The 26,166-nt window shown below is 42.0% G+C and overlaps 2 protein-coding genes across 20 annotated transcripts in view; both read left to right on the forward strand.

The window, feature by feature from the left end:
- The window catches only part of LOC110959593 (protein mono-ADP-ribosyltransferase PARP6), a 331,374-nt gene that overhangs the window by 70,286 nt on the left and 234,922 nt on the right, over positions 1-26,166 (forward strand). The gene's annotated exons all lie outside the window — the stretch shown is intronic.
- Positions 1-26,166, forward strand: part of celf6 (CUGBP Elav-like family member 6) — a 145,235-nt gene that overhangs the window by 9,598 nt on the left and 109,471 nt on the right. For all 12 annotated transcript variants that reach the window (XR_007937626.1, XM_051938714.1, XM_022206495.2 and 9 more), the window contains exon 2: positions 1,562-1,644. Coding sequence is in view for 11 of the 12 variants with exons in the window: in XM_051938714.1 (XP_051794674.1) it covers positions 1,562-1,644 (83 nt within the window). In the remaining variant the exon portion in view is untranslated. The remainder of the gene's footprint in view (positions 1-1,561; positions 1,645-26,166) is intronic.

The following is a 26,166-nucleotide window of genomic DNA, read 5'->3' on the forward strand; positions in this document are numbered from 1 at the left end:
TTTTTCCTCTTGAGTAACCGCCTAGTTGTGGAGGTGGGTGAAGGTTGTCGTGAAAGGGAGCTCTCTTGGCCAGACGCCAGAGTGTGTTTCTGGCTTTTGGGGATGATGGGTGCTAGGCAAGGCGGGTGTCATCTGTACGTGTGAGCGTGTGTGTGTGTGTGTGTGTGTGTGTGCGTGTCTTTCTCCTCTCATGGGAATCCTTGGCAGTAGGTGTGACATGTAGTAATGGGAAATTATGCTGCACAGTGCAAAACCTCTTCTGAACGGGGTCACCCATTGTCAGCTCTGCCAAGCACGTAACAGAGCAACAACTCACCCTTTAATGAAACCTGTCACATATTGGTTAGGGACTTATTTACTGTTTATTTGCATTCTGTTTCCCTGAATTTTCCAACTTAAAGAAAAGTCTCTAGAGATATGTGAGGATACAGTTTCAGCTCATCACCAGAGGTTTTAATGACTTGGCAGCTAAAGTATATGCACAATGATGTGTGGTTCAATAACTGTGAAAGTGAGCATTCATCAAAAAGCAGTATACTTTTTTCTTTTTTTTGCTAATTGAAAAAAAAAATCATCCAATCTGTGGTGACTAAGCATTTTTCATCACTACTCTGTTTGAATTTAACCTTGAGGAACACAGTGGCTTTTACTCCTGTACGTCAAACATTTTGTTTTCTTTTTAGTCCATTTTACTGTATGATATCCAATGGGGAAAACAGAAGGATGAAAAATATAAGCAACGTGGATTTCTTCTCATAAACAGTGAAGATATGCATGAGTTCACTAAATCTAATCTGAAGGACTTGTCACATAAAAAAAACTGAAAGTTTAATCTTATTTCTCAACCAGCACGTTATTTTCTCTGAGGGTATGGAGCTATTAACTTTAGAGAGCCGCATTCCAATTGTTGGGGTATATGAATTCCATTTGAATATAATACATGTTTTTGATAATGGCTTGTAAAACTCCAGTAAGTCTTACATTTTGGCCATGCATAGAAGGGAATTACTTTAGTGAAATCTTAAATCTCTGGGTCCATTTGGAAGGTTACAGCATAGCTTTTAGAAGTCGACTGTATGCTTAAACGCTGAACAAACACTGAAATGGACATGATAGGCTGGCTTAACATCTTTACAATGCAGCCCTTTGGAGTTTAATCTCACAGCTATCCAATTAAAATCAAGATGTGTGTTTGAATCAGCATAAGTTACATTTTCTAATGAGCCTCTGTTCACTTTACTTCTGTCTAAATGGGCTTTCAGAAGGCGAGGCAGTGTTTTAATCCTCCATGTAGCTTAGAGAATATGTTTGATGGATACTAAATGTTGAAATCCCCAGATTATCATAAAGACATAAATGTGACTTTATTCTTTTTAGATTTGATGTTTTGTGGTCTTATAATTGTCAAGTGCCTGAAAAATCAAAACATGCACTTTAAATGCACTCTTCTGTCAAATGTGACAATAAAATTGACCATAACTTCATTTTTCTTTCTTTTATATTTATTATTATTGGTGGTGTGTAATCAGGCCATCTCTCTCCTGTCTCCCTGACACTCTAGGATGTGCCTTTCTAACATACTGTGCCAGAGAGTCAGCACTGAAGGCCCAGAGCGCCCTCCATGAACAGAAGACTCTGCCAGGGGTAAGTGCCCCCAATCTGCCCTCTGTCATAGGCTAAAGCCCTTGGGGCAGCCAGCCTGACATGGGAACCTACATTAACATAGGAATTATATCGCACACATACACCAACATACCGAGGCACATGGGGACACAGTGTACATTAAGACACACACTCAGACACACACAGACATGGAAACAGATGGAGAGAGTCGCTCGTACTTTCTCAGACTCCATTTCTCGCTCATTCTAACACACACACTTTCTCGCTCACTTACCTACACACAGACACACACACATACACGCGCAAGACATACTAAAAGAGTGTGAGTGGCCTATCTCACCTTGCAGTGTCTTATTACACTAATCACCCCGCCGGAGATATTTGATAAGCGCTCCTTCATAACAGCCCGTGCCGTCCTTCCCCTGTCCTCTCTCAATATGGCTGCCACAGACACTAATTGCCTTGAGGAATCCCACTCTCATTATCACATATAATCAAACAGTAAGTATAAACAATCATTTTTACCATGTATATCACCATCTGGTGTTTTTGTTTTAATTCTCTTCCCTGTTTTTTTTCCCTCCCCCCATCTTCTATCGTTTGCCTTTGGCGGGCGGGTAACTTTTTCAATTAAAATAATGGCCTCTTCAAACGACACAGGTAAAACGTACCCAGTAGTGGGTTCTTAAACCCACCCAGGAGGAGACCCTCAATCTGGGATGAGTGTGAGCTGGTGGTGTCTATCTGTACTTGATGCGTGTGAGGGGGATTCGACTCTCACATCAGGGGAATTATCGAGGTGTGATTGAATTACGCCCGCAGGTCCCTAAGAAAGAGAAGCTGTACTAGGTGCCCAGGCTCCTCACTGGCCCCCGCTGCCCCTCCTTTCCTTTCACCACCAAGACAACCTCCCAGGTTGGGGCTTTAATCAGAGCCTGAGGATATCCATCTAAATCTCCAGGGAGAGAAAGAAGTATAGAGAGACAGAGAGGGATAGAGAAGAGACAAAAAGTAAGAGAGGAAGGGGGGGGGGGGAGTAGACATATGGAATGGTTTGTACAAGGGGGCAGAGGTGGTTGATGCATTTTGGGAGGGAGGGAGAGAGAGGGAGGGAGGGAGGCGTCATATTGTTCCTCTCTGTTGGGTTAATCAGTTGTTTGCACTTCAGTGCATATCATAGATACTTCACTGAATGTTAGGCACACCGCTACACTGCGGCGAAAGTGTCCCTGGGAGACCGAGCTCCCTGGCTCCTTACTGCCTCCTGCAGCTCCATAATGAGATGATTGTCATGATGGTCCTGGATAGGTGTTCCTGTCTTTATTGCCCTCATGGAGGGACATTCTTGTTTGTCTTCTATCTAGAAAGAGGTTAATGGCATGTTCGGTGGGGTTTGAGTAAACATTTACCCTGTACAGCTCACAGCGAGGGGTCAGTCCTGCAATCTCAGGCTGAGCACAGCCTGCATACAGAAGACTAATAAAGATGCCCTGTCTTTCCCCATGTGTGTGTGTGTGTGTTGATGTAAGAGAGAAAGACAGAGACAGGGAGGGAGAGAAAACAAGGACAGTACGACAGAGACAGAGGCAGACAAAGACTGGGAGAGGTGACACTTCCGGACAAGGCTCATTGTCATTGTCATGGCCTGATGGTTTGAGATACTCAGTCGTATAATGTTGCCATTTCGGTGGCTTTTCCGCACAGTGCTGCAGACATGGTTGTGCAGTCCGGTTGTGGCCGTGTGATTGTCAGGAAACAAAATGCAAATTTTTGTTCCAATGAGATATCTGGCATTTACACATTAAAATAAGTCTCTTGCTCTCAGGAGGATAGATGAAGCAAAAACAATACAAAGTTCCAAAAATGTTTCTTTTTCAAGACATTGTAAGCTTGGATCATCATGAACTCTGTCAGGCATCTGTGAAAGGGAAAGCAGTCCCCACTGAACAGAGCACAGAGGTGATAAGAGCTTCCTACTTCTTGTTGCATGTCTACAGTTTCGTTGTCCACTACATTTTAGTTTAGTAAAGCTGGATTGTTTTGGGGAAAAAAAGAAGGGCAAAACTGAAATACTTAATGTCTTGGGCATCATTCATTCAAGAAGAAAAAATGGCAAAACATACTTCACACGGGTGACTGTGTGCAGCAGAAACCATGGACTTTGCTTTCCCTATGTGAGCATATAGGTAGACTAAAAGTTGTTTAGAAGTAAAACTGTTACATGCTGTTATCATACTATATGTTGTTTATTGTGGTTGCTATAGCATAGCAGTCAAGGTAACGTAACGGCTACCATCCACATCAGCCACAATGTAGCGGTTGCATATTGTAACAGCACACGCAGAATATTATTACATTTGCAGGGATGAATAACACATTTCTCTGTGGTATTTTATCTGATAAAAAAGAAAAGGAACTTCCACCGAAAAGAGTTTCTCTTTCATAAACTAAAACCACATCATCTGCTTGTGCATCCTTCATATAATACTTTCTTTGCTACAAAATGTGTGTCTCATTTTTTTCCCCAGCACAGTAGAGATATTTTCATATCAACACACTGTGTACATTTCACAAAATGAGTAGACTATAGGCTTAGCAGCCAGACAGAGAGGAGGGAGGGAGAAATATTATTGTATGGTCTCAGTACGAAGCTGCTGCTATTACATCATCTCCAGATTGGCTATGAGTCTTAAATTTGCTCATAATTCACATTCTTTTATTTACCAAGTCGTGTACTGTGTGCACCACACTTGAAATGCCACTGGGGAATCTGACTCTGTCTGTTGTGGCTGGAGCGAGCTTTGTTTACATTGTTTGATTAATTGCATGTAAAGAGCATAATGAGCTCTTGATGTCCTGTGCATCAGATCCTGCTGCTACAGTTTGTACAGTAAATGTAATCAGAGATTCAGCCTCTTGCCCTTGGTAAGCTCGTAGCTCTGTCGTGTTTTCGTGTGCATTCAGCATATTCCCCAATGTGGGGCAGGGTGGCACTGTGTGTGGACAGGTTAGGTCATGCCTGTGAATGATTTCTCTCCCGAGCTGATTAATTTGCAGAACATCAACACACAGACTTATGGGGGCTTAATTGTAGTTTGTGAACACTGCATTAGCATTTCTTCATCAACAAAATTTGTGTGCTCAGGTAAGTTGTTGATCACAGAAAAAAAAAACAAGCCCTGATGACCAAATGCTTTTCTTTGATTGCCAATAAACTTTATGGCAGCCATTCTTTTTTCTTTTTTAGTTATGCCATTTGGCAATAAAGACTGTAAGAAAGGATAACTAATATTTGCAATTGCAGCTGGAAAATGTTATTTACAACTGTTTGCCAAATAGCCTCCCAACATGGTACTATTGGAGCTGCAAATCTTCAAATGAATCCTGCTCTCTCCTTTCAGGGCCGCGCTGCTTTCTCCTCTCAGGCCAATTAGCTCTTGGTGTTCACATGTAACAAGCATGCTAATTGGGTGCTACTGAAGCCCAAAAGCCAATTAAAAATTTCTAGGAAAAAACATCCAGCTTCTCTTTGTATCTCATTCACTTCACTCTCTTCCTTTTCCTACCCTCCCCCATGTCTTCTCTTGCCTAATCATATCTCTACCACTTTCACTCCCCCTTTCTCTTTTTCCACACTTTATCTGTGGAAAGTGCTGAGTGTGGGGTGGCACCCCAGCCCTATACTTGTCACTTATGTACGAGGTTTCTGTGGAGGGATCCACATTTCTTTCTTGGTTTCTGAGTAGGGTACCAGCAGCACCTGACCCCTGTATTGATGACAAGGCAGCCAAGCGCAACAGTGAAAAAGATAGGAGAGCAAAAAAAAAAGTTACAAACTTATACTTTCTGAAGTGTTTCTCTTCAAATTTGAAAGGGTAAACTTGAAGGTATCAGCTTCCACCAAAGTGGGAAGCAAAATGCTTGGGTTTCTAGCATTTTTTCTTCCCCTTCTGTGCATAAAAAGTGCAGAAAACTGACTTCAGTATGTGTCACACAAAAATGGGTCAGGGGAAGATTGTGCAATACCAGTATTATGTGTCACTAAGCACACCGCCATGGGGCCATGGATCAGTGCATCCGTGTTCTTGACACTCTCTACCCGCATCACACCACAGACGTGGCCACAGCACACCTGCTGTACGTCTCTGTCTGCACCTCAGAGCACGTTCAGAATCAGCAACCAGCATTTTCACTCTGCTAAAACCACGCATGCCTTCAATAGGCAGTGAGTAGGAATAGAAGTAAAAAAGTTTAATTTATGGAAATGTTCGCAAACATACTGTTGCTTTATTTGAGTCTTAATTAAACAAGACTTTTACTCACTGAAGAGTGACTTCTCAGGGGAACTTGAGAGAGATACAAGCTCACACATGCATGTAAATAAGCATAAGAACATTCAGCCATTCAAAAATACACCCTGACATGTGACATTTGCACTTGCATGTCTAACCCTTCCTTTATTCTCATTTATCAAAAATATGTTAATTGCTATCTGCATTCAGTAGTAATGGCTTTGTGAGGAGAGTTGTTTATGTATGTTGCAGTGTCACAGCATCTTATCAGCAGACACACTGAGCTCCTTTCCAGCAGGTCCACTCCTGGGCAGACATGCTGCAGTTTAAACTAATTACTCAGGCCACACAGGGCCTTTACCCATTCTTTTAAAGGGACAAATTGTGTTCTGTTGCCGATCAATTTGTCCTCCGTGCCAGATTTGTCAACCTCCAGTGCCCCTGAGCGGTTGCCATTATGAAGCAAAAAAAAAAGGCCTGGGCACTGGACGTGAGACCTCTGCTAAGGCTCCCCCTGCTCTCCTCATCATCAATTACGTCTATATCATTTTCTTTCTGCTGCCCGCTTTAGAAAAGAAATTAAAAAGGGCCATTGTTTTTCTTATCCCCCTGGGATGAAAGCATTTACTACGCTGCTGCACCGTGCTCGGCCATCCTGCCGATTAGGGAGTGAATGGAATCACAATCGAGGGATGCACTCGGCATTGTCTCCTATTATGTGGCTGGTGGCCCTGAATATTGTGCAAAAATTAATTTCGTTCCATCTGATGGGATTTTCAACCTTGGAGAGTGCGAAATGTTAATCCTGGCAGGCAGGCGGGTGGACACTGTGGAATGCCTGGCTGTTTTACTGACGAATGTGGACAGGGCGCAAACATAGTTGATTGTAAGAGCGCCCTTAACCAGCCCATAAAGATGGCAGGCCAGAGGCGCTGGACAGATGAGCAGGAGAGATAGTGGGTTTTAAAGGCTACAGGGCAGGAGAGTTTTGGTGTTCAGAGGATGGCAATATCCAGGCCAATTTGTCTTCTTGGTCTTGAATATATATCGCAAAACAGTAAAAGAGGTTGTTCAGGTAAGGAGAAAAAGATTATTGAAAGATGAATCTAAGTGTAAAGTCACAAAAAGAGAGAAAGCAGTTCATGAGTTTTCCTTTAAAATAATACAAGATTTGAAAAAAAAGAGCATCCTACACTTGTAAAACACATTTTGTGTTTACAGGATTTTAAAAAAAAGAACCCTCCCATACACATATTCTATGTGACAAAGTGTACACAAGCAAATGCATGCTAAAGCAAAACAGACTATAGAACTTAGAGAGGATGATAGATTCAGTAAGATAAATCCTTGATTTGCAAATCGGGATTCCCTATATCCAAAAATATTGACCCATAAATCTCAGGCAATGATTTTAGAAAGATAAGTGTCTGCCTTAATGGGTGGATTTTGTTTTAATATGTGCTGAAGGCTAAGCAGTTCCTTCACACCTTTCCTCCTTTTCAACATGTTCACTATCTTTCCCTCGCTGACAGGTAGAGTTGGACTCTGCTGTGCATGCTCTCCTGCGCTAATTTATCCGCTTCTTTAGCTGTAATGAGGCAGAACTGGTAAATGTGGGGACAGCATTGTTAACATTGCTGCTTCACTGGGGAAGAGGAGAAGACTGACAAATAGTGGAGAAAGATGGAAATGAGGCCTGGGTGCTGTCATACCTCCAAAAATGATGCTTTTAGTCTTTTCCTCAGACTGGATTGCTGTCTCTTAGTTAAGCTGCGCGCCAGAATATGACATTTCCTACACCAATTAAACATCAAAGTTTCTGCTGCATCAAGATTGGGCTGTTTGGCAATAACAGCTAGAAAGAAAAATCAAAAGCGAACCAAAAATATTTGAGACTTTATTTTTTTTCTCCCTCTCCTTAAAGTCATCAAAAAAGTGCTGTGGATTAAGTTAATTAACTTCCATCTCATTCAGCTTGAGAAGGTGTAAATCTATGGTAAAAGTTTGGTGTTATTCAAAAGACGTCTCAGTCTAGCTTCACACAACAGAATGTTTCACTAGAAACAGGTGTTGACACTCCAATGAGTTGGTTCATATGAGGTGTTAACTTTTACTTAGACAGCTGCATTGAAGATGGAACTATTTTTTTAGTTGTTCCTTTCTTTCTAATTCCACTGCACTTTTATTCCTTTCCTTTCGACTATTTCTACCTTAAATAAACCCAAAGACATCCCAGCAACCTGCACATATTTGTTCAAAGTCTAAACAAGGGATAAAGAAAGCATGATGTTGCTGAGTTCAGCAAATCAGTGTGGCAGAGAGAGTTATCAAACACTGCACTTAATCATATGTGGACAAGTGTAAACCTCGTGCTGATTTGAAAAAGATCTCAACACACACACACACACACACACACACACACACACACACACACACACACACACACACACACACACACACACACACACACACACACACACACACACACATTCATACACAGAAGACCTGCATGTACAGTATCTCTATGCACTTGTAAAAAAAATGGGAAGGGGCGTCAGACTTTTTTTTGGGAGGGAATAGCTGGGGGAGGGCAGCATAAAAGAGAGCCAAAGAACATGAAAAAGAGAGCAAAAGAGGAAAGAGATAAAATGATGAGTCATCATGAGAGAGAGAAAGAAAGAGAGAGAGAGAGACCACAAGAGGAGAGGCATTCTTGCATAATTAACACTCGAGCATCACCAGGACAAACTCCTCCATCAGCGTGTCCAAAGGATTAACTACGCCACGCTCCTCTTATCTCCCCCATTTCGTTTAAGAAAGAAAATGACCTTGTGCTTGTTTACATGCTGATTAAAGACAGGGTGGAGGGAAGGAGACAGCGAGAAAGTCAAACTGTAATCAGAAGAGTTTGTTAAGTGAAGTATTTTTGGTGGTGCGTTCTCAGCAGATACAGCGAGTTCCAGCTCGACTGTGCCACAGTAGCAAACGCGAAAAAACAACCACCCTGATGCAGCAGCTAACGAGCAATGAGTGGGCTGGGACAAAAAGAGTGTGCGCGCACGTGTGCGCTTGTTTGTGAAAGCAGTGTGTGATAAAAAAGTATGTTTGGTGTGTGGGTGGTTCCATTAGTTAGTCTGGCTGTTTTATTGCACTGGGAATAACTGCTGTTTCTGGGCTCCTGTGAGTCAGTCTATATACTATACTATCTGAGTGTGAGAGAGCTGGGGTTGGGAGATCCAGGCTCAGGTTTAGACCTCTGAAGTAAAGGCATTTTGTGCACAGACGCTCTGGGTTCTTCTAGAGGGCAGTTCAGGGTTCTTCTTTAGTTTGGAATTAAAGGATGTTTGGTGTTTTTTCATGTCTGTCTGTCACAATAAAGAGATGAAACTCTGAACTATCTTAAACCAGTAGTATTGCTGCAAGAACTGCTTCTCAACATGAAGGCCACATCTCTCATAATCCCTCCAGCTTTGTGTTTTTTTTTTTCTCCTTAAAATTGTTATCTCTTTTGCTTCACTACAAGGGATAACTTTGTTTTATCTCTTAGCGGTGGAATATCTGCAGCTTGTACCTTTTTGTGACATAAAACTCTTTGTGCAGTAAAGCAGTACAATCGGAGTAGACACAAAATCTTAGCTGGTAAAACTACTGGTAAAACACTGATACAGTTTCCCTATAAAACGCAGGACTTCTGCTACATTTACACCTGTTGTTTTGGGACCCCTAAAACTGAAACTTTTGGAAACACTGCTGCCCTTGTCTTAGTTTGTAAACTGATCATTTTAGTCTGGATAGGCAGAAACAAAGACTGTTGTAAACAGGGACTGGACACGAATGTTTGCTGTCCAGTTGGGTTTAATTGTCACTACGTGTTGTTCCCTGAGTCATCCCACTCCCAATGTGAAGCCTTTTACTGGAAGAAAACAAAGACATCAGCCTTGAATACCAGCAGATAATTCAACATGAGTCGCAGGCGATGCTTGGTAGGTGTTGTGCATTTAAGGAAATCTCTGGTCTTACTTTTAGCCAGTATTTTGTACAGTTGAGCAACCAACCCACTGTGTTATTTTCACACAGACACCTGCATGCCAGGTGTGCATGAATGGTTGTGTGAGGTATTTTTAAGCATCTTCAAGGTGCTGAGATTTCTAAGGCAGTGCTAAGACGTTTATCTGGATGGAGAAATAATAGAGAAATAGATATAGCCTGAGCGTACGATGCATTAGAAGCTGTTGGCGACGTCCAGTCATTGATGCTAGAACCTGCATGGAGCAGTTTTAATACAAAGAATGACTGGTACAATACTGGCATTTTTCTTTCTTAGTTTCTTTCTTGCCATCACATCTCCTTTTCTTATGTCACTGCAATATTGGTTCTTTATCCCCTATAGACTCTGATACACAGACACTGACTTACACAAACATAAAAAGAAACTTCTCTCAATAAGAAAAAATAGTGAAGAAATATCATGAATATAGAGAATATAAATCTCAGCTCTACTTTATACCCTGCTCTTTCTTACACTGCACTGTCCTATACTTCTAGAGAGCGAGGCACAATATCAGTTTCTGCAACGGAAGATGTACCATTTGTTTTATTAGAAATATCTATTGCATCAGTTTTACCCTGTTGCCATTTTATCACAAGCTCAAGTATATTTTCGGAAGTATATAAATAAAAATATTCACTCTTTGATTGTTAAAGTAACATTCAATTCTGCTGCTGGATAGCCAAAGGGTAATGATGTTGCCCTTTGGCTATCCTGATTCAGAAGACACTTTAGGAACATTGATAATCAAACAGGGAGAAAACCTTTCTTTAAACATATAGGGAATGAATGACAATAAGCAAAATATCTGTAACTTATGCATGCAAAAGTTACCCATCATTAGTATCAGTGACTACGTGCTGTGAATCAATGAATTATAGATGGATGATAAACAGAAAAAAGGGCCTGCTACAGCATTAAATATGTAGTTTTCATACATTACACATGTAAATGTGCAAAAAAGAGACATTTCTGTGTGCACCTATGTAGATCGAAGGCTCAGATTCTAGATTTACCTCATTATGAAATAGATTTAATTAAACGTTTAGTTTGCAAAACCTCTTTACTAGAGTAAATAGTCTTTACAAATATAAGACTTTCCTATCACAGACTGGTAGATAGCCAGAGTGAGGGAAAATGTGAGAGAACAAGGCAGGATACAGAGAAGTGAAAGGTGAAATGAGGGTGCACAGGCCCCCGCTAGTTTCCGTTCAGTCAGGCCCGCCACTGCAGAGGAAGGCTCTGACAGTGAGGTGTCAGAAATAGCACCAAGGCTAACACCTCACCTCTTGCTTATTAATGCATCACTCCCGTAGCCACCTTCCTTATCAAACACACGCACACACACTTCACAGTCACACAAACAACGTGACACACATCAACAAACTTCTTGCAACTCAGTCACTTGTACACAAGGCAGGTGAACATCTCACCCAAACACGCACACACACCTGTGCAGGGTCACACACACACACAGACACACACACACACACACAGACACACACACACACACACACACACTACATTGTCAGATCAATATTGCATTACTGCGGTATGTTCGCCTCTGAGAGGTTACAGTGATAGGTGACAGGTGTGGGTAGAAACCCTCTCTTCTGTCTGTACAGTGGCCAGGCACACAGGGCAGATCTGAGGAAACTTCACAGCTCTGACAGCCGGTTTCACCTCCCGACTTCATCGCTGTCGCTCTCCACTCTCACCCAAGGCTACACCTCCAGCCTATGATCATTTTTAGTGCATGCGTATGGTGTATAGTGTGTGTGAAGTGTATACGTGTGTGAGTAAGCGTGTGCATGCATGCTTGGAATGTGAGCGATATCCATCTTTGGCCTGTTTCAGCATATCTGATGAAAACTTCAGATGTTCATATAATTTTGCATGAAAATAGGCAAGCCTTTTGTTCATTTCAGTCTAATTTCATGTCACTGAATTTGAATTCTCTAATATTTACATGCTTGCAAATGTTTTGTTGTATGTACACTAAGCTTCAGGCAATGATTTTGACTATTTTAATGTAAATAAAACCCAAAATCTATAAGGTGATTTTTTTGTTTCTTTTTTTATTTATGATATAAGAAAGACATTTAGGATCATGCTAATGCATGCCTCAGGGTAACTTGTATGCATGTGTGTGAGTATATATTGATGTATGCCCATCCGGGTTTTTGTGTGTGTGTGTGTGTGTGTGGACCAGAGGGAGTGAGTCCTTGGTACCGACTGAAGCTCCAGCTTTTCCATTTAAACTGTATCATTAAAATGGGCAGAGAGGCGAGGGAGACGGCCCCTCCACACCTCATAAAGTGTGAGTGCCATGCCAGGCGAAGTGCCACGCACCGCTGCGTTTACGGCGAGCCAAACTCACTTTTTACACACCTTGTCCTCTCTCTCTCTTTCCCTCAAATCGCTTTCATGGCTATCTGTTTATGTGATATTACTCACTTTCTGCTTTCCTATTTTTTCTACTTTGCCCCTGCTAAGTATTGACCGGTATTTCAACTGCCCCCTTCAGTTCCCTCTTCTTTTTTTTTCCTCTGTCAAATTTCTCCAACAAGGAGTTGGAGCGTAACATTGAAAGGGTATAATCAATGGAAAAGCACCACTTAGGGAGCCCATTTGATGCATACTGTAGGGCAGAGTTGATTCAAGGGTGTAGATTGAGTCAAGCCTCATTTCATATCCTCCCCAATTAGTCATCCAGCTTGTGCCCTCTATAACCCCCTATTCTCGAGAAGCACCGGGCCAGACGGGCTCTCGTTTCGCACTAAACTATGGATGAGTTCTTTTTTCTACCCTCTCAATCCCACAGCTTTTTCTGAAAGATGATAGAACCATATCTTTTTTTCTCTTTCCCTCCCTTGCCCCCTGCTTCTCACCTTTGCTGGCATAAACTAAGGCAGACCCCCCCTCCACTAACCTCCACATCTCCTTTCTCACCTCCTTCTTCACTCCCTCACACTCGAACCTCTCCAACTTTTCCACCCGTCCGCCCATTTTCCCTCCACCATAAATCTCTACCCAAATCCTACTTAAACCTGCATCAGCAGCTGTCCTTAAAACTCCATTATCTACAATTACTTCAGCATTAGGGAGCCAGAGCACACCTGCCCCCACATAAAAGTGCCCTCGCCTAAAAATATTAAACTTGCCCAAAAGGGATTTGTGCTATTTTATTTTTTTCTCCTTTAGTTGTACCTGCGGTGCAGCTGACCTCATAGCGAGTCTTGTGAACCAAAATGCCGGCAGTCTGGATTAGTACTTCTGATTAGTGGGTGGGTCTGTGATTGTGGGCTGTGTGTGCAGTATTTATATGGGTGGGTTTCATAGTGTGATCACAGGAGGGAGGTCAATGGCCCTGCCTGATTGCAGGAGAATGCCGATGGGCGGGAGTGTGTGTATGTGTGTGTGTGCGCGTTCATTTGCATGTCTGTTTAACTCAATGTGCACCTGTGCATGACTACGACAAAAGTAAGATTCCTTCTAGTATTTATTTCATCAATAACAGAGGTCTGGGGTCTTCATCAACAGAACATTAATGTTTTTATTCCTCTTGTGTACTGGCATGTTTCTTTTTTGAGGTACTGGGGGTTTACAAAATCACCTAAGGTATATAAATTAGAAAATGTCATGTGAAAGTGTTTCGAATTAAACAGTCTTATGATGCAGTTGAGTACAAAACAAAAATGTGATTAAATTCACCGAACTGCTCCCCATCAAAATAGTCAATACATCATGAAAACTGCATGTTAATTTATTAATTCTTCCCATTCAATTGGATCATTAAAATAATGCTTAAGCATTCTTCAAAGTATTCTTCCTTTTTTATTCCCATTGACTATAAAACAACCCCTTTTCCAGAGACTCTGCAATACGTGTACTGTATTATAGCCAAACAGCTTCTGTTTACTGCAATACTTTGGAATGAATTACTGCTGCACTTTGGCTCCATTCCCTGGAGGAAAATTTTAATCAAAATTAAATTTCGCCCTTGTTTTTGCTATGAGCAGGTACAAGAACAGATCTGCTAATTAGCTGGTACACATGCAGAGTTTAGTGGTCAAATATGCTAATCAGGTTCTGACAAAAGGAAGAAGTGTTTGTGGTCACTGGGCGAGACTGACGCAAGAGGATAATGCAGACAAACTTGGACAAAAGATGCCAGTGGCCATCATTCTAACAATGGTTCTAAGTTTGCATGTCTTCTTGCGCATGTGTGAAAGATGCTGCAGGCCAGAGGATGCATGGTGCGAGTGTTTGTAATGGACATGTAAGGAGGCTGGTTGGCGGGGCCGAGGGGAGGAGGGGGGTCGAGCGGACTCAGCTGTAGGTAGCCTGATCTGCTCTGATTGACAGTGATGGCAGATAAGGTGCTCGCAGAGAAGGGAATGTGAGCAGAGCTGCAGGCAAAGATAAGGGCCAAGATTAGCACCCTGCCACGTCACACACAGAGAGACAGAGAGGCAGAGTCCAGCCGAGAGCCAAAGATTGAGATGTTGACGCAGAAAGGTATTGGCTACAGTGAATACAATGGGCAACCAAGAGTAAAGCCTGACTTCATTGTATGTACAGTACGTGTCTGAATAAAGACTGCGTTTGTGTGTGTGTGTGTGTGTGTGTGTGTGTGTGTGTGTGTGTGTGTGTGTGTGTGTGTGTGTGTGCGATTGTTCATCAGACCGTGTCCCAGGTAGCACCACGCACACACCCTGTTGAGTTGAGGCAGCCTGGTTGGGGGGGCTACAAGGAGGAGGGCAACTAATCAGCTCATAATCCAAGCGGCTGCCGTTTCCAGGGCAACACTGCTGTACATTCATGCGTGGCAAACAGATACACTCTCTCCCCTTATTTCTGTCTCTCTCTTTATGTTTCTTTCCCACCTCTTTTTTGTACCTCTTTGCCCTTTCTCTTTCCTTTTTGGCCCTCTCCTGTCAACACGGCCAATTTTCACCTCTAATTCTTTCCTTCACAACTCTTCTTTTTAATGTCTGTTCCTCACTACCCCCCCCTTCTCATCTCCTGTCGACACAGACTCCCATCTTGCCTTCTTCCTTTCTCCACCTGCCTTTCTCTCTTCCCAATTTTCTCTTTCCTTGTCCCTAACCCATCAAAATAGGCCCATATCTCTCTCTTTCTCCCCCTCCTAATTTTTCTTCTCCCGTCTTCTTTCTTTGTCAACATTACATGTATCCATTCTTCCATCAGCCCTTCACTTTTTCCTTCTTACATTCCCATGTTTTGTATTCCCTCTCTCTATTTCCTCATTTTTTCTGCCCTCATCCCATTTCCCCCTGTAAACACAGACCCCATCTTCCCCTTCCTGTTCTGCTTTCCACTTTTTAATTTCCTTTTCTCCCCCTCCTTTTCCCCTCTCTTTTTATTTTCTCTCTTGCTCCCTTTTTCCTGTAAACACTCTTTGTCTTCATCCCTCCACCCTCCCCTCGTGCCAGGGGGTCCAGGGTTGGTGTATTTGTGCAGTGATGTTGGAGGCCTTGATGATCACTCTCTAGGAGATGATTATGTGGTCAGGGCCCTGCAGCCTCCTCTCCTGCCCCGCACGGCTGGAGCTCTGCTCTGCTGCTGTGTGTCTCAGTGTGTGTGCGCATGGAAATGCACACTATATGGATATAAGATAATTTTCCAGCCTGCATGTGTGTGTCTGTGTGTGTGTGTGTAGACATTGTTCTCACGAATCCATTAGTATAGGCTGCTAATAAATATGCATGTAAAGACTGTTGTATTACTTCCCATAACAAAAAAAGCACATCTCTTGCCAACCCAATCTTTAAAGGATTCATGCATATTTTATGTATTAAATATGTTTCATTTCATAGTTTTAGTATTTAAATATTGATGAACGGTGCTAATTTTGCACTTTTACTCCATAAGCTTTTACTATGATGACAAATCCCGGACTGCATGTGTTGGTGTGTGTGCGAGTACAAATATGTGCAGTCTCCCTCTCTCTTTGTCTAAGTCTGTGTCGGCCACATGTCTTTCCCCCGCCGTCTGTCTGCGAAGGAGCCGAGCACTCCTCTGGAGGAGTGATGCAAATGACTCAAAACTGTAACTAAACAACACAAAACTGTAGCACTCGCTTTGTTTGCTCCTTTCCTGTCATCACTTTGTCTATCCTCCTCTCTCCTTCTCTTGACCTCTGTCTGTTTTTCTCCATCTCTTCTTCAGCCTCTCTCCAAACTACCGAGCCCCACCCTGAGCGCAAACACAGATGCCTGGCGCCTCTGGCATTTTGACTAGCTGCTATATTTTTACCAGACTGGGCTGTCTGATTACTCTGGTGTAAATGTGAAGGAGAAAAAAAAGCGTCGGTCGCGGCGTTCCAGCCAGCCAAATCACCCTCTATCTCTCACTCACTGCTGGAGCGATGGCCCGGCTGTGCTCATCGCTTGCACCTAGGAGCACAAGCAGAGGTTGGGCTGCGCCTCCATGCCACAGAGACAATCGATTGCTTTCATAAAATAAAATGGTGGACATGAAAGGAGCTTGATAAATGGCAGGCTATTTGGCCCTAATTGCAACCCTTTAAAATGTCTTGGTGATGATTTGAACAGGCTTCGACTGAAGTTACTGAGATCAAAGTGAAGAGAAAAAGATTAAAACGCACTGGCTGGCTGCGTCTTAACTGCATGTCTCCGACTCATGACCCCACATGGCCTGCAGCTCAGAGGAATGGGCGATATTCTGCACCATACAGCCAAATAAATCAAAGTCTCCACAGAAAGCTGTCTTATCATGAGTTACGCCAGTTCCTGGATCCTGTTGCAGTTAATCATCATCCTTCAGCCTCAGCCTCATTATGGCTTACTAGTTCTGAATAAACATAGAAAGACAGTAGTTGGGGGAAAATGCGAGGGCCGGGTACTGGGGGTTCCGAAGCAGTGTGCACACACTTACTGATGGCATTTAAATGGAAAGCTGTCAAACATGTAAGCGGCAAACACACACAAGTCAAGAGATCAAATGTTTTTAAAAGCAGGTGACAGTTAAACAAAAGTAAAAATCATTGGTAGAGTAACTCAGGGTGTGTGTGTGTGTGTGTGTGTGTGTGTGTGTGTGTGTGTGTGTGTGTGTGTGTGTGTGTGTGTGTGTGTGTGTGTGTGTGTGTGTGTGGAGGGGGGTGGTAGAGATAGATGGGGTTAGATCAGAAGGAGTCATTACGACGATGGAGGGGAGCAAAAAGGGGGGAGAGAGGAAGGGAGAGATGGTGCTGGTCTGCTCGGCATCCCCTGAGCCGAGTCTGAGACGATGTTTAATCAGGCCTGTGAACCTACGAGACTGAGGTCACCCCGGCACACTCATTAGACTTGATGGGAGCACTGTACCACGACAGATGAGTGCAATCTTTACTCCGTTCATCCATCTCTAAAAACACACACATATAATCACCTCGCCCTCCCCAATCCCCTCCGCCCCAGCCCCCCGTTGCCCTACAACCCCTCATTTCTTCACCGTATTTGAGCGTGTTGAGCGCTCAGGGGACATCCACACTGTGGTTCAGTATCATCTTTGTGGTTTTGGCAGATACACTGTATATAAGCAATAGCTGGGCGAGAGCCAGGGATCTCCTGGAAAGATGAGCCTCACAACTGATAAAGTGGACAAAGGAAATGACTGTAATGGATGGCAGAAGGCTTGTTGGAACAAATAAATACAAGGCTCCAAATGCGCCATCAGATTAATAGCAGTCAGTTGTCTGAAAGCTTCATTTGCCACAGCACTCCCTTAAATGCATTCATAAAAACTAAACGCAATGTTTAATCAACATTGTCTGCCACCTGGAAATGACGATTAGCCCTCTCGGACCAAACAGGTTCGACTCGAGGGAGTTGATAGGGGTTAGATGGGATGTTTGCTGAAGCTAAACACACAGTCCTGTATGCTTCCCCCACCTACAGTAAGGAGCAGAGATTTATTACCATGCAAATGACAACCCACTGTGTATGCCAAGGAGTTAATTACATGCCAACCTATCAGAGGAGTTACAAGACAAAATAGATTTGGCATTGACATATTAGGATGGAATCAGGAAAAAGAAGGGTACGTGCAAGAAAAATAGAGAAGGAAAGGTATTTGCATTTTTGCTGTACCAATTGAGAATATTCTAGTAGTGGTCACGTGCATCCACACGAAAACACACAACAGACAGGTTAGCCTGCAGTACTGTTATTGGCTTCAGTATTACAAAGGAAGACAATAAGTATAGTGTCTGTGTTTTATTGGCTCTGTTTCTTTCCCCTCTCTTCACCACCCCACCAGTGAGAAATATCCAAACTGTGTATATTTCAGCACTTCCTTTGCTGAATGTTGGTTATTGAAACGGGCAAGGATGAGAACTGTCAATATAATGAGACAATATTCACACCCCATGCACTCTGTATACAATACAGAGAAAACAGGGTTGCATAGACATCCCAGAGCAAACGAAAGAAAAATTTCATTGCTTTTGTGCAAAAGGAAACTTACCTCAACAAAGAAGGAAAAAAAGAAAGAAAGGTGAATAAAGCATACTTTATATTTCTCTTATGGGAAGAGCAGAAAGATGTCCTATAAATCCTGATCGTGACAGCCATGTAAATATTTATGTTCACAAGCCAGACTGAGACTAAGAGCAGAGGACATTGTGACTGGGGAACTGGGAATGTAGCCCTACCCTGCTCAGCACGTTAACTCAATATTCATCTTCTTCCCTCGCTCTATTTCTCCCAGTATCACCCGTGCTGCAGACCACACATGTATATTCATTACTGACCTCTGACTGTCTCAACTGTGTAAGCCGTGAGCCCTGAAGGCCGCGGTGACAGCACCGTGAAGCTCGTCATGAGCGCACGACAGTGGGCCCGATGACGCTTTTGTGTGTTGCGAAAATCAGAGGTAATGAATGTAGATCCAAGTGCGAGCTGTCCGGAGAGGCCATTTGTATCTTTGTTTGAATCACTGTAGTTCTGCCAGCCCTCTTTGGGGCAAGTGACTTGCACTGGGGGTGGATGGAGGAGGGGCTGACGACATGGGAAAGGGCATGACTCAGTAGACTGCTGGGGATGCTGGGGAAGAATTTGCCAGCGGATACTGAGGGGGTGGTGGGTGAGTGGTGAATTTTGGGCCAAAAAGCGTCAAAGCTGTTTTTTCCTTCATCGTTTCAGAAGATACTGAACAGAAAATCTCCTAGCATTTGTAAGAGTATTTATGTAAAGTCTGTAAAGCATTTAATGTGCATCACCTGTCCTGTATAATGTCACTATATGTGAAAGGATGGGGATAATTTGAATTTTGATGCATGAGTTTTGGTACTTTATGGACACAATGGGAATTATAAGCTAAGTTATTTTTCAAACTCTATAAGTTTTTGAGCCAGCAGCACACTTCTAAAGTCAGTAATCCACTTTGATCCAGACTGGAATATCTCAACAACTGTTAGATGAATTGCCATCAGATTTGTACAGACATAAATGAACTGCTGACTGCTTTCTTTTTCTTGACATTTATGTTTTGGGGGTTTTTTTGCGGCAAAAGTTTTCAGTGTATTCATCTGAAATTAAATGTGCTTACTTTTCATCTATTGCCATGAGGAAAACCAAAATTTCAGTTTATATTCTTCTTTTTACAACGAAATACCTGCAACTAATGGCATTGCCATTAGCCTAATCTGTATTATAAAACTAATAAGCACGTCAGCCGACACTAAACTATGAAGGTTTACATCAAACCTACTGAGCATCATGATGTTAACATCAGCCCTGTTTCAAACTTGAGATACATAAGATTGCTGGCTTCATCATCTGTTACAGTGACGGTGCTTATGTTGATGTTCCTTCAAAGTCAGAAATATACTGAGAGCATGTTAGAATGCTGATTCTGTCTGATAGTGCTACTAAATGCTGATACTGGCATTTAGTTCACCTATGTACAGCCTCACAGAGCACAGTGGCTGTTTAATTTCTTCATAAAATAAGTCCAAATCTCAGTTTTTAATTTTGCTACAGCATATGGCAACTGCAAAAGAACTTTGCCTTGATAGAAAACGGTATAGCAAAATAATGGTTTTATGCAGGAAATAGCTAATCAAAGAAAAAAGAAAGTCCTTACAAGTCTTACAAAGCCCCGTTCGGTTCTTTTCACTACTTTTTTGACACATTTTTGTTATAACACAAAAAAAAGTATTGAATTTTGACAATCCAGTATGTATAGTTAGTGCTGGGAGAATGTGTGTGTCGATGTTTGTGTTTTTATGTGTGTGTGTGGGAGATGAGGGGACCGTTCTGGCCGCGAGGAGACAGCGGGTCTAACGAGGATGTATGGCTGTTTCAGCTTCCATCTGCAGACATTTTTCTACCGTCATTCACTCCTTCTGTCTACCCACAACACTCCTCATCCCACCTCTCCACGCACACACACCTACACACACATACTCCACCAACAACCCTCCTTGTGCCATTATGTCCACTATTACAGCATTCTCCCAGAGCTGACAAATCAGAGGCGTGCTTGGAATTCAGAGCTGCAGTAGCCCAAGACTGATCTTAGCCTCTTTAATACAGGTAAAAACTTCATCGGCCCTCAAAGCTGTCGGGTTCCTATCTCTGCCGTACCTTTAAGTTATATAGATCTACATACCTTGTGTTCAACAATTTAAGCATAGGAAGGGTCCTATTATCATCTCATTTCTTTGTGCAGCTGATTAATTAGTCGAGTTTAGTTTTTATTTAAGAGACTGGAAATGTCTCTAAATGTCGATGTAATGAGCTCGGTCCTTAGGTATAAGTCTAAGTATATATACTATTACTGAGTGCTGGGTGACGGTATCTCAGAACTACATCTTAAGACACGCTGCGGTGGAAAGCTAATGTGTTTATGGACACTTCAAACACCCCTCACAGGTAGAGTGAAAAGCCGGCCGTCATAAAGAGAAGGGAGACACGATATTATTTAAAAAATGGAGGAACTCATTTTCAGACAATCTCTTCAGGGAGGCATTGATTGATAGTGTTACATTGGATTGTACACATGAAAAGTGCCACAGATCGTTGAGTAACAAATGAAAAAGAGAGCTAGTAAGTGCAATACAATGGCTGGCTCTTTTCTCACTCCCACAAAGCTGGCCAATCACAGCGTGAAGAGTGTCGGATGGTCTGTTTCAGAAAGTTACCCCCCCAACCGACATCAGAAAAGTGTTGGGGGAGGAGAAGGTTTCTAACACTATCAAACCATCTGATATGCAGCTCAAAGCAGAGCATATACCTGTTTAGGTGGTACAAGGGTACAGAAATGTATCTTATTTGATAGTTTTTTAACTACATTTTCTGGAGTATTGCAAAAGAAGATCACAGGCAGTCGTGACCACTTTTTGCTTTGAAGCAGAAATATATCCAGGTCACCCTTTCCTCATTTTTCGAGTGCTTGGGCTTCCTACCATTAAATTTACTTTCAAGCCTGCATTTTTGCAATAATGTAGGTGTTACATTTTTTGTGTTGCAATTCTTAAAAAGAAAAAAAATATATCAACACATGTACAGGTTATTTCTGGTCAAATGACTGTGAACCTCAGGCATCTAATCTATGACTTCCAGAGCCTGTGTAAATGAACAAGCACATTTGCATCTATGTGTGGTTTGTAGTTTTTGTGATGCTAAGGCTTGCTCTCCCAGTAACAGCTGTGCAATAACAACTCCTCATTGCGCAGCACATTAGTTTACAAGAGCCAAAATTATTTGAATGGATTCAGATCTTTAAGCCATGTTCAAGCAGATTTGGAGGGGAAAAAAAAACAATCTAGTTGTGAGTCATTTTAAAAAGAGGCAGGAACAACACTTGGCAGTTGATACTTTTCTCTCATTTTACCCACAGAGTTAAATAAGAAAATTAGAACACAGTGCAAACTGTTTAAGTCATTCATGTCAGTGTTTGAGCAGGTTCCTGGTGTTTTAAGGCAGGTTTGACAGCTCTGACACTTGTTGATTTGCGCTCATTTCGGCAACTGTGTAGCTGTTTCCAACACCGCATTGACTGATTTGGAAGGATGAAAAAAAAAGAGATTGAGTCTCATAATGTACATTTACCTACAATTTATGTTGTTGCAGGGTTACACTTAAGCAAAGCTCATTTCCTGATTTAGGTTTTATTCAGCATAAGCTGTATTCATGCACCTTCATATTCCCATCCCAAGCACCATTGCAAACACAAATTGACAGACTATTACCATGTAAATAGAAATTACACAGACGGCAAATTGGAAGAAGTGTTTGCTCAACCCAGCTTCATGGGTACTGTTTCCATATCCAAACTATATTTTTGAATGTTTTTTTGCTTGACAATAATGTTGGTGAAAACACTTGTCTTTCTCTGTTTAATTAGAATAAGTGTTAAGTGCACATGTTTGATTTGAAATGTAGTAAATAGATACATTCAGAAGCATGCTGGAAAGTAAAATGTGGTGAAGTTTTTGGACTGTGGTTAATTGTATATGTTTTAGGATCATTGTAATTCTCAGGTATCACCCTGACATAAGTGAACAGAAACATTGTGGTTTCAGAGAACGCAGTGCTCTGATGTAGCGTATTCTACACATCAGAGAATACACAACACCGCACATATACAATGAACACTTCTTTGAAGGTATCGTTAACAACCCAAATGCCACTTAGAAATGGAGAGGATTATATGAAAGGTCTGTAGTTGTTTACCTGTTCATTTGTTATAGCAGGAAATATCATCAAATTAAATTTCACAGTCTGCGCTTAAACCTCAACTAATCCAAATATTGAGCCGAGGAGCGCATTTTAATTAAAGTATTGGGATCACAGCACAGAACTGCTCTGTTTCAGGTGAAAGGTAAAAATCACAACGAAAGACGACAGCATCCATATCACACAGTGTCCCTTAAATCAATAAACAGCAAGACAGGCTGATTTGCATCTACTGTACAAACACAACTGTTTTTTTTTTTTTTTGCTGTCTGGGGAGAGGAATGCTGCTCAGTAAGTTCCACTCCTCTCATTACTCATAATAATGCAAGTTATCATATTTTATCAGCCAAAACAATGCAATCCGATTAAAAACAAATTATGACAGCACTGTTTGTTTGGAGGACTAAGACATTAGGACAACTTATTCAGCTCAATTACTGTATGACTTGTCTGGCTTAATGAATGAAATTGTCAGAGACCAAAACTGTCGGTGTTTGAGATGAATAACTCACATGGGATTCATTTGTCATTCTGAGTTCCTTTAATATGCACTGATCTTCTTGTCTAACTAAACCCAAACTCAGCGATGCACAATTATTTATTCTAAGCGTTCTCCTCCAAATGTAAAATAAACAATATGCACAATGCATTGATGTGACATCGGAAGGCGAAAATCTGCAATCTGCCTCTACACCCTATTTTTACACCTTGAATTGTTTGGTCCCACTGTGATAGTAACAGTGGATTTGTTCTCAGCTGCACCCCTTTGCCCCGAGCTGGGTGATGTCATTGTCACCGATGGGCTCTGGGCACTAAAGTGTGACAGGTCAGCATGTTGCCTCAGCCTCTTTTCACTTCCTCTCCTCTCCTCTCTCCTCTCTTCTCAGTTCCTCTCCTCTCCTCTCCTCTCCGATTAATTTCTCTCTGATAGCTCCATTTCAGCCTGGTTGGGTAAGAGAGGACAAAACAGAAACAATAGCACAGGGCTTTCCTGAGGCCTTTCACAGATGCCAGGTTGAATCAAACAAAATCAGCATGCAAGTGAAACACCCAGGACAATAATGTAATATTTGTCACGCACAGTTCATACATTCACACTGACATATCCTTGCACAGCACACAGTTACACACAGATACACGCAGCCTCTCAAGCCCCTAAGCTTCTCGCGCCCCTGATGGGAGACAGTGCCTCGCTGGTATTGGTAATAAAGCATTTCCAGGCTGTTCAGCCCAGCCCTAACCTCCTGCCTGTGTCTCTTCCGGCTCCACAGACCCAAACCCCTGCTGGTTAAACCTATCGATCCCCATAGCCACACAGCTACACCCAAGACAAAGCTTCTGTCTTCCCTGTTCTCTGTGTCTGTGTCTGAGTCAGAGACAAAGCTGAATTCTCTGCCATGTTTATTCCCTCTGGTGTGTCAGCAGTGTGGATCTGAAAGATGTCTGTTCTGTTGTCAATGTAAGTATGTGTGTGTGTGTGTGTGTGTGTGTGTGTGTGTGTGTGTGTGTGTGTGTGTGTGCCCATGTTTTCGCTATATTGTGGGGACCAAATGTCCCCACAACTGTAGGAAAACCGAAAACTATGTCACTTGTGGGGACCTCATTTCGGTCCCCACAAGTTTAAACAGTGTTTTCTTGGCCATGTTGTTGTTACTGAAAAAAGTAAAAGTGCAATAACGTTTCTTTAGGGTTAGCCATTGTTTTGGTTAGGGTTAGGGTTTGGTTAAGGTTAAGGTTAGGGTTAGGGGTTAGATAGGAATGGGAGTCAATGGTATGTCCCCACAATGATAGCAAGACACACACATGTGTGTGTCTGTGTGTGTCTGTGTGTGTCTTGTGTGGATGTCTGACACTTTTTTTTCCCTGAATGTGCATGTTTTCTCACATTGATGTGCATATGAAATGTGTGAGTCAGTTTATGATGGAAGGCCGGGGCCATGTCTATGCCCTCCAAGTCTGATTGCAATTAAAAGGCGGGGGGAATGACTGTGTTAAAATGGCACTTAAGGAGCTGGGAGCTCAGCTGGCTAGACCCATTCCTGTTAGAGTGGCCGCTGACGACTCCCAATTCTCTCAACCAATTATCTGAGCACTCATCTATGCACAGCGGGGCCACTCCCCTCCCTTGACCAATCAGAAATCCGAGTGCCTGAGGTTAGTTACTATGGCAAATTAGTCCAGCCTCTCAATACAAAGTCAAAAGCAGTTCGGTAAAGTGGATGAACTTTATGGTAGCTACAACTAAAACAAGAACTGGGAATACTACCTGACAAGAGCTAGAAAAAGAATGACAACTAGAATATCTAGAATTTAGTACTAGAGAATATGGCTTGAACTATAACGGTAAATATAATAATGACTACCAGGGGGAAAAAATATTACCAGCTAGGGCTAGTCTTGAAATCGGAAATATATCCAGAATGAAAACTAACTAGAACTAAAACAAGAACTTGCACAGTATGGACAAGTAGAAATTTCTTCCTCGATCCAATACTACAGCTAGAAGTAGCAAAGAAAACTACTTCAAAGTTATAAGTAAAATTATAGTATAAAAATGATACATGAGACATTCTGACACAAAAAATAAACTTTGTTACAGCAATGAGAGAAATTGTAATATGTTCCCTGACTATAGCGCCAGTACAAAATGAAATGTATTTACAATATCTGCTTAAAATATAAATAGAAAACTTAAAATACATGTAGAACTAGGACTAGAATCAGTAATGGAGCTAGGATCACATTTACTAGATATGTAACAGCACCTACGTAGCTCAAATTAGAACTAGTTTTAGAATCAGAACATTAATCACATAAAACCAGAAATAGTAGTATTAAAGTGACCAAAAAGGACTGGAGCTAGAAAAGCCAAAGAAAAAAAATAAAAACTGTGGTTCCTTTTGTGCAGTCTTTATAACATGAACAAGTTCACATTACACATCAGGAGTGCCCTAGTGTCACTAACACCAGCAAATGCTTATTCTTCTTGAGCCTGTCATACTTACATCATTACCCAAGATAAGCACAGATTGTGTGTTTTATTAAGTCATTTTATTATTCATAGATGTAGATATCAACTGATTAAAGTATTATTGATATATCGGCTTGTTTTCAGACCACATTCTTATACAGAGGTTGTGTTGAATACGTAAATGATTCACAGTTGATAGACTCCAGTCAAGGTGGATTTAAAAAGCAACAACATAAAAACACAGGTTGGAGTTCACAGCTGACAGCCCACAGCCAGTGTCAGATCAATATGAAGTTTCCTTGTCATCCCTGAAGAATGTGAGGACACATCCACTAATACGTCCAGCTCGTGTGTAGCACTCACATGTACAGTACACCATCACGCAAATCCTGAAACATCGACGAGTTATTTCCACATTATATCTAAGGCGTCCATTTTATTGGAGGCCTGGAATTAAAACTTCATCCACTGGCAAAGAGGGTTCAGTGAGTGGCAATAATTGAGGGAATATTGCCTGTCTCC

This window comes from Acanthochromis polyacanthus, chromosome 2, assembly GCF_021347895.1.
Source record: "Acanthochromis polyacanthus isolate Apoly-LR-REF ecotype Palm Island chromosome 2, KAUST_Apoly_ChrSc, whole genome shotgun sequence".
NCBI classification, from domain to species: Eukaryota; Metazoa; Chordata; class Actinopteri; family Pomacentridae; genus Acanthochromis; species Acanthochromis polyacanthus.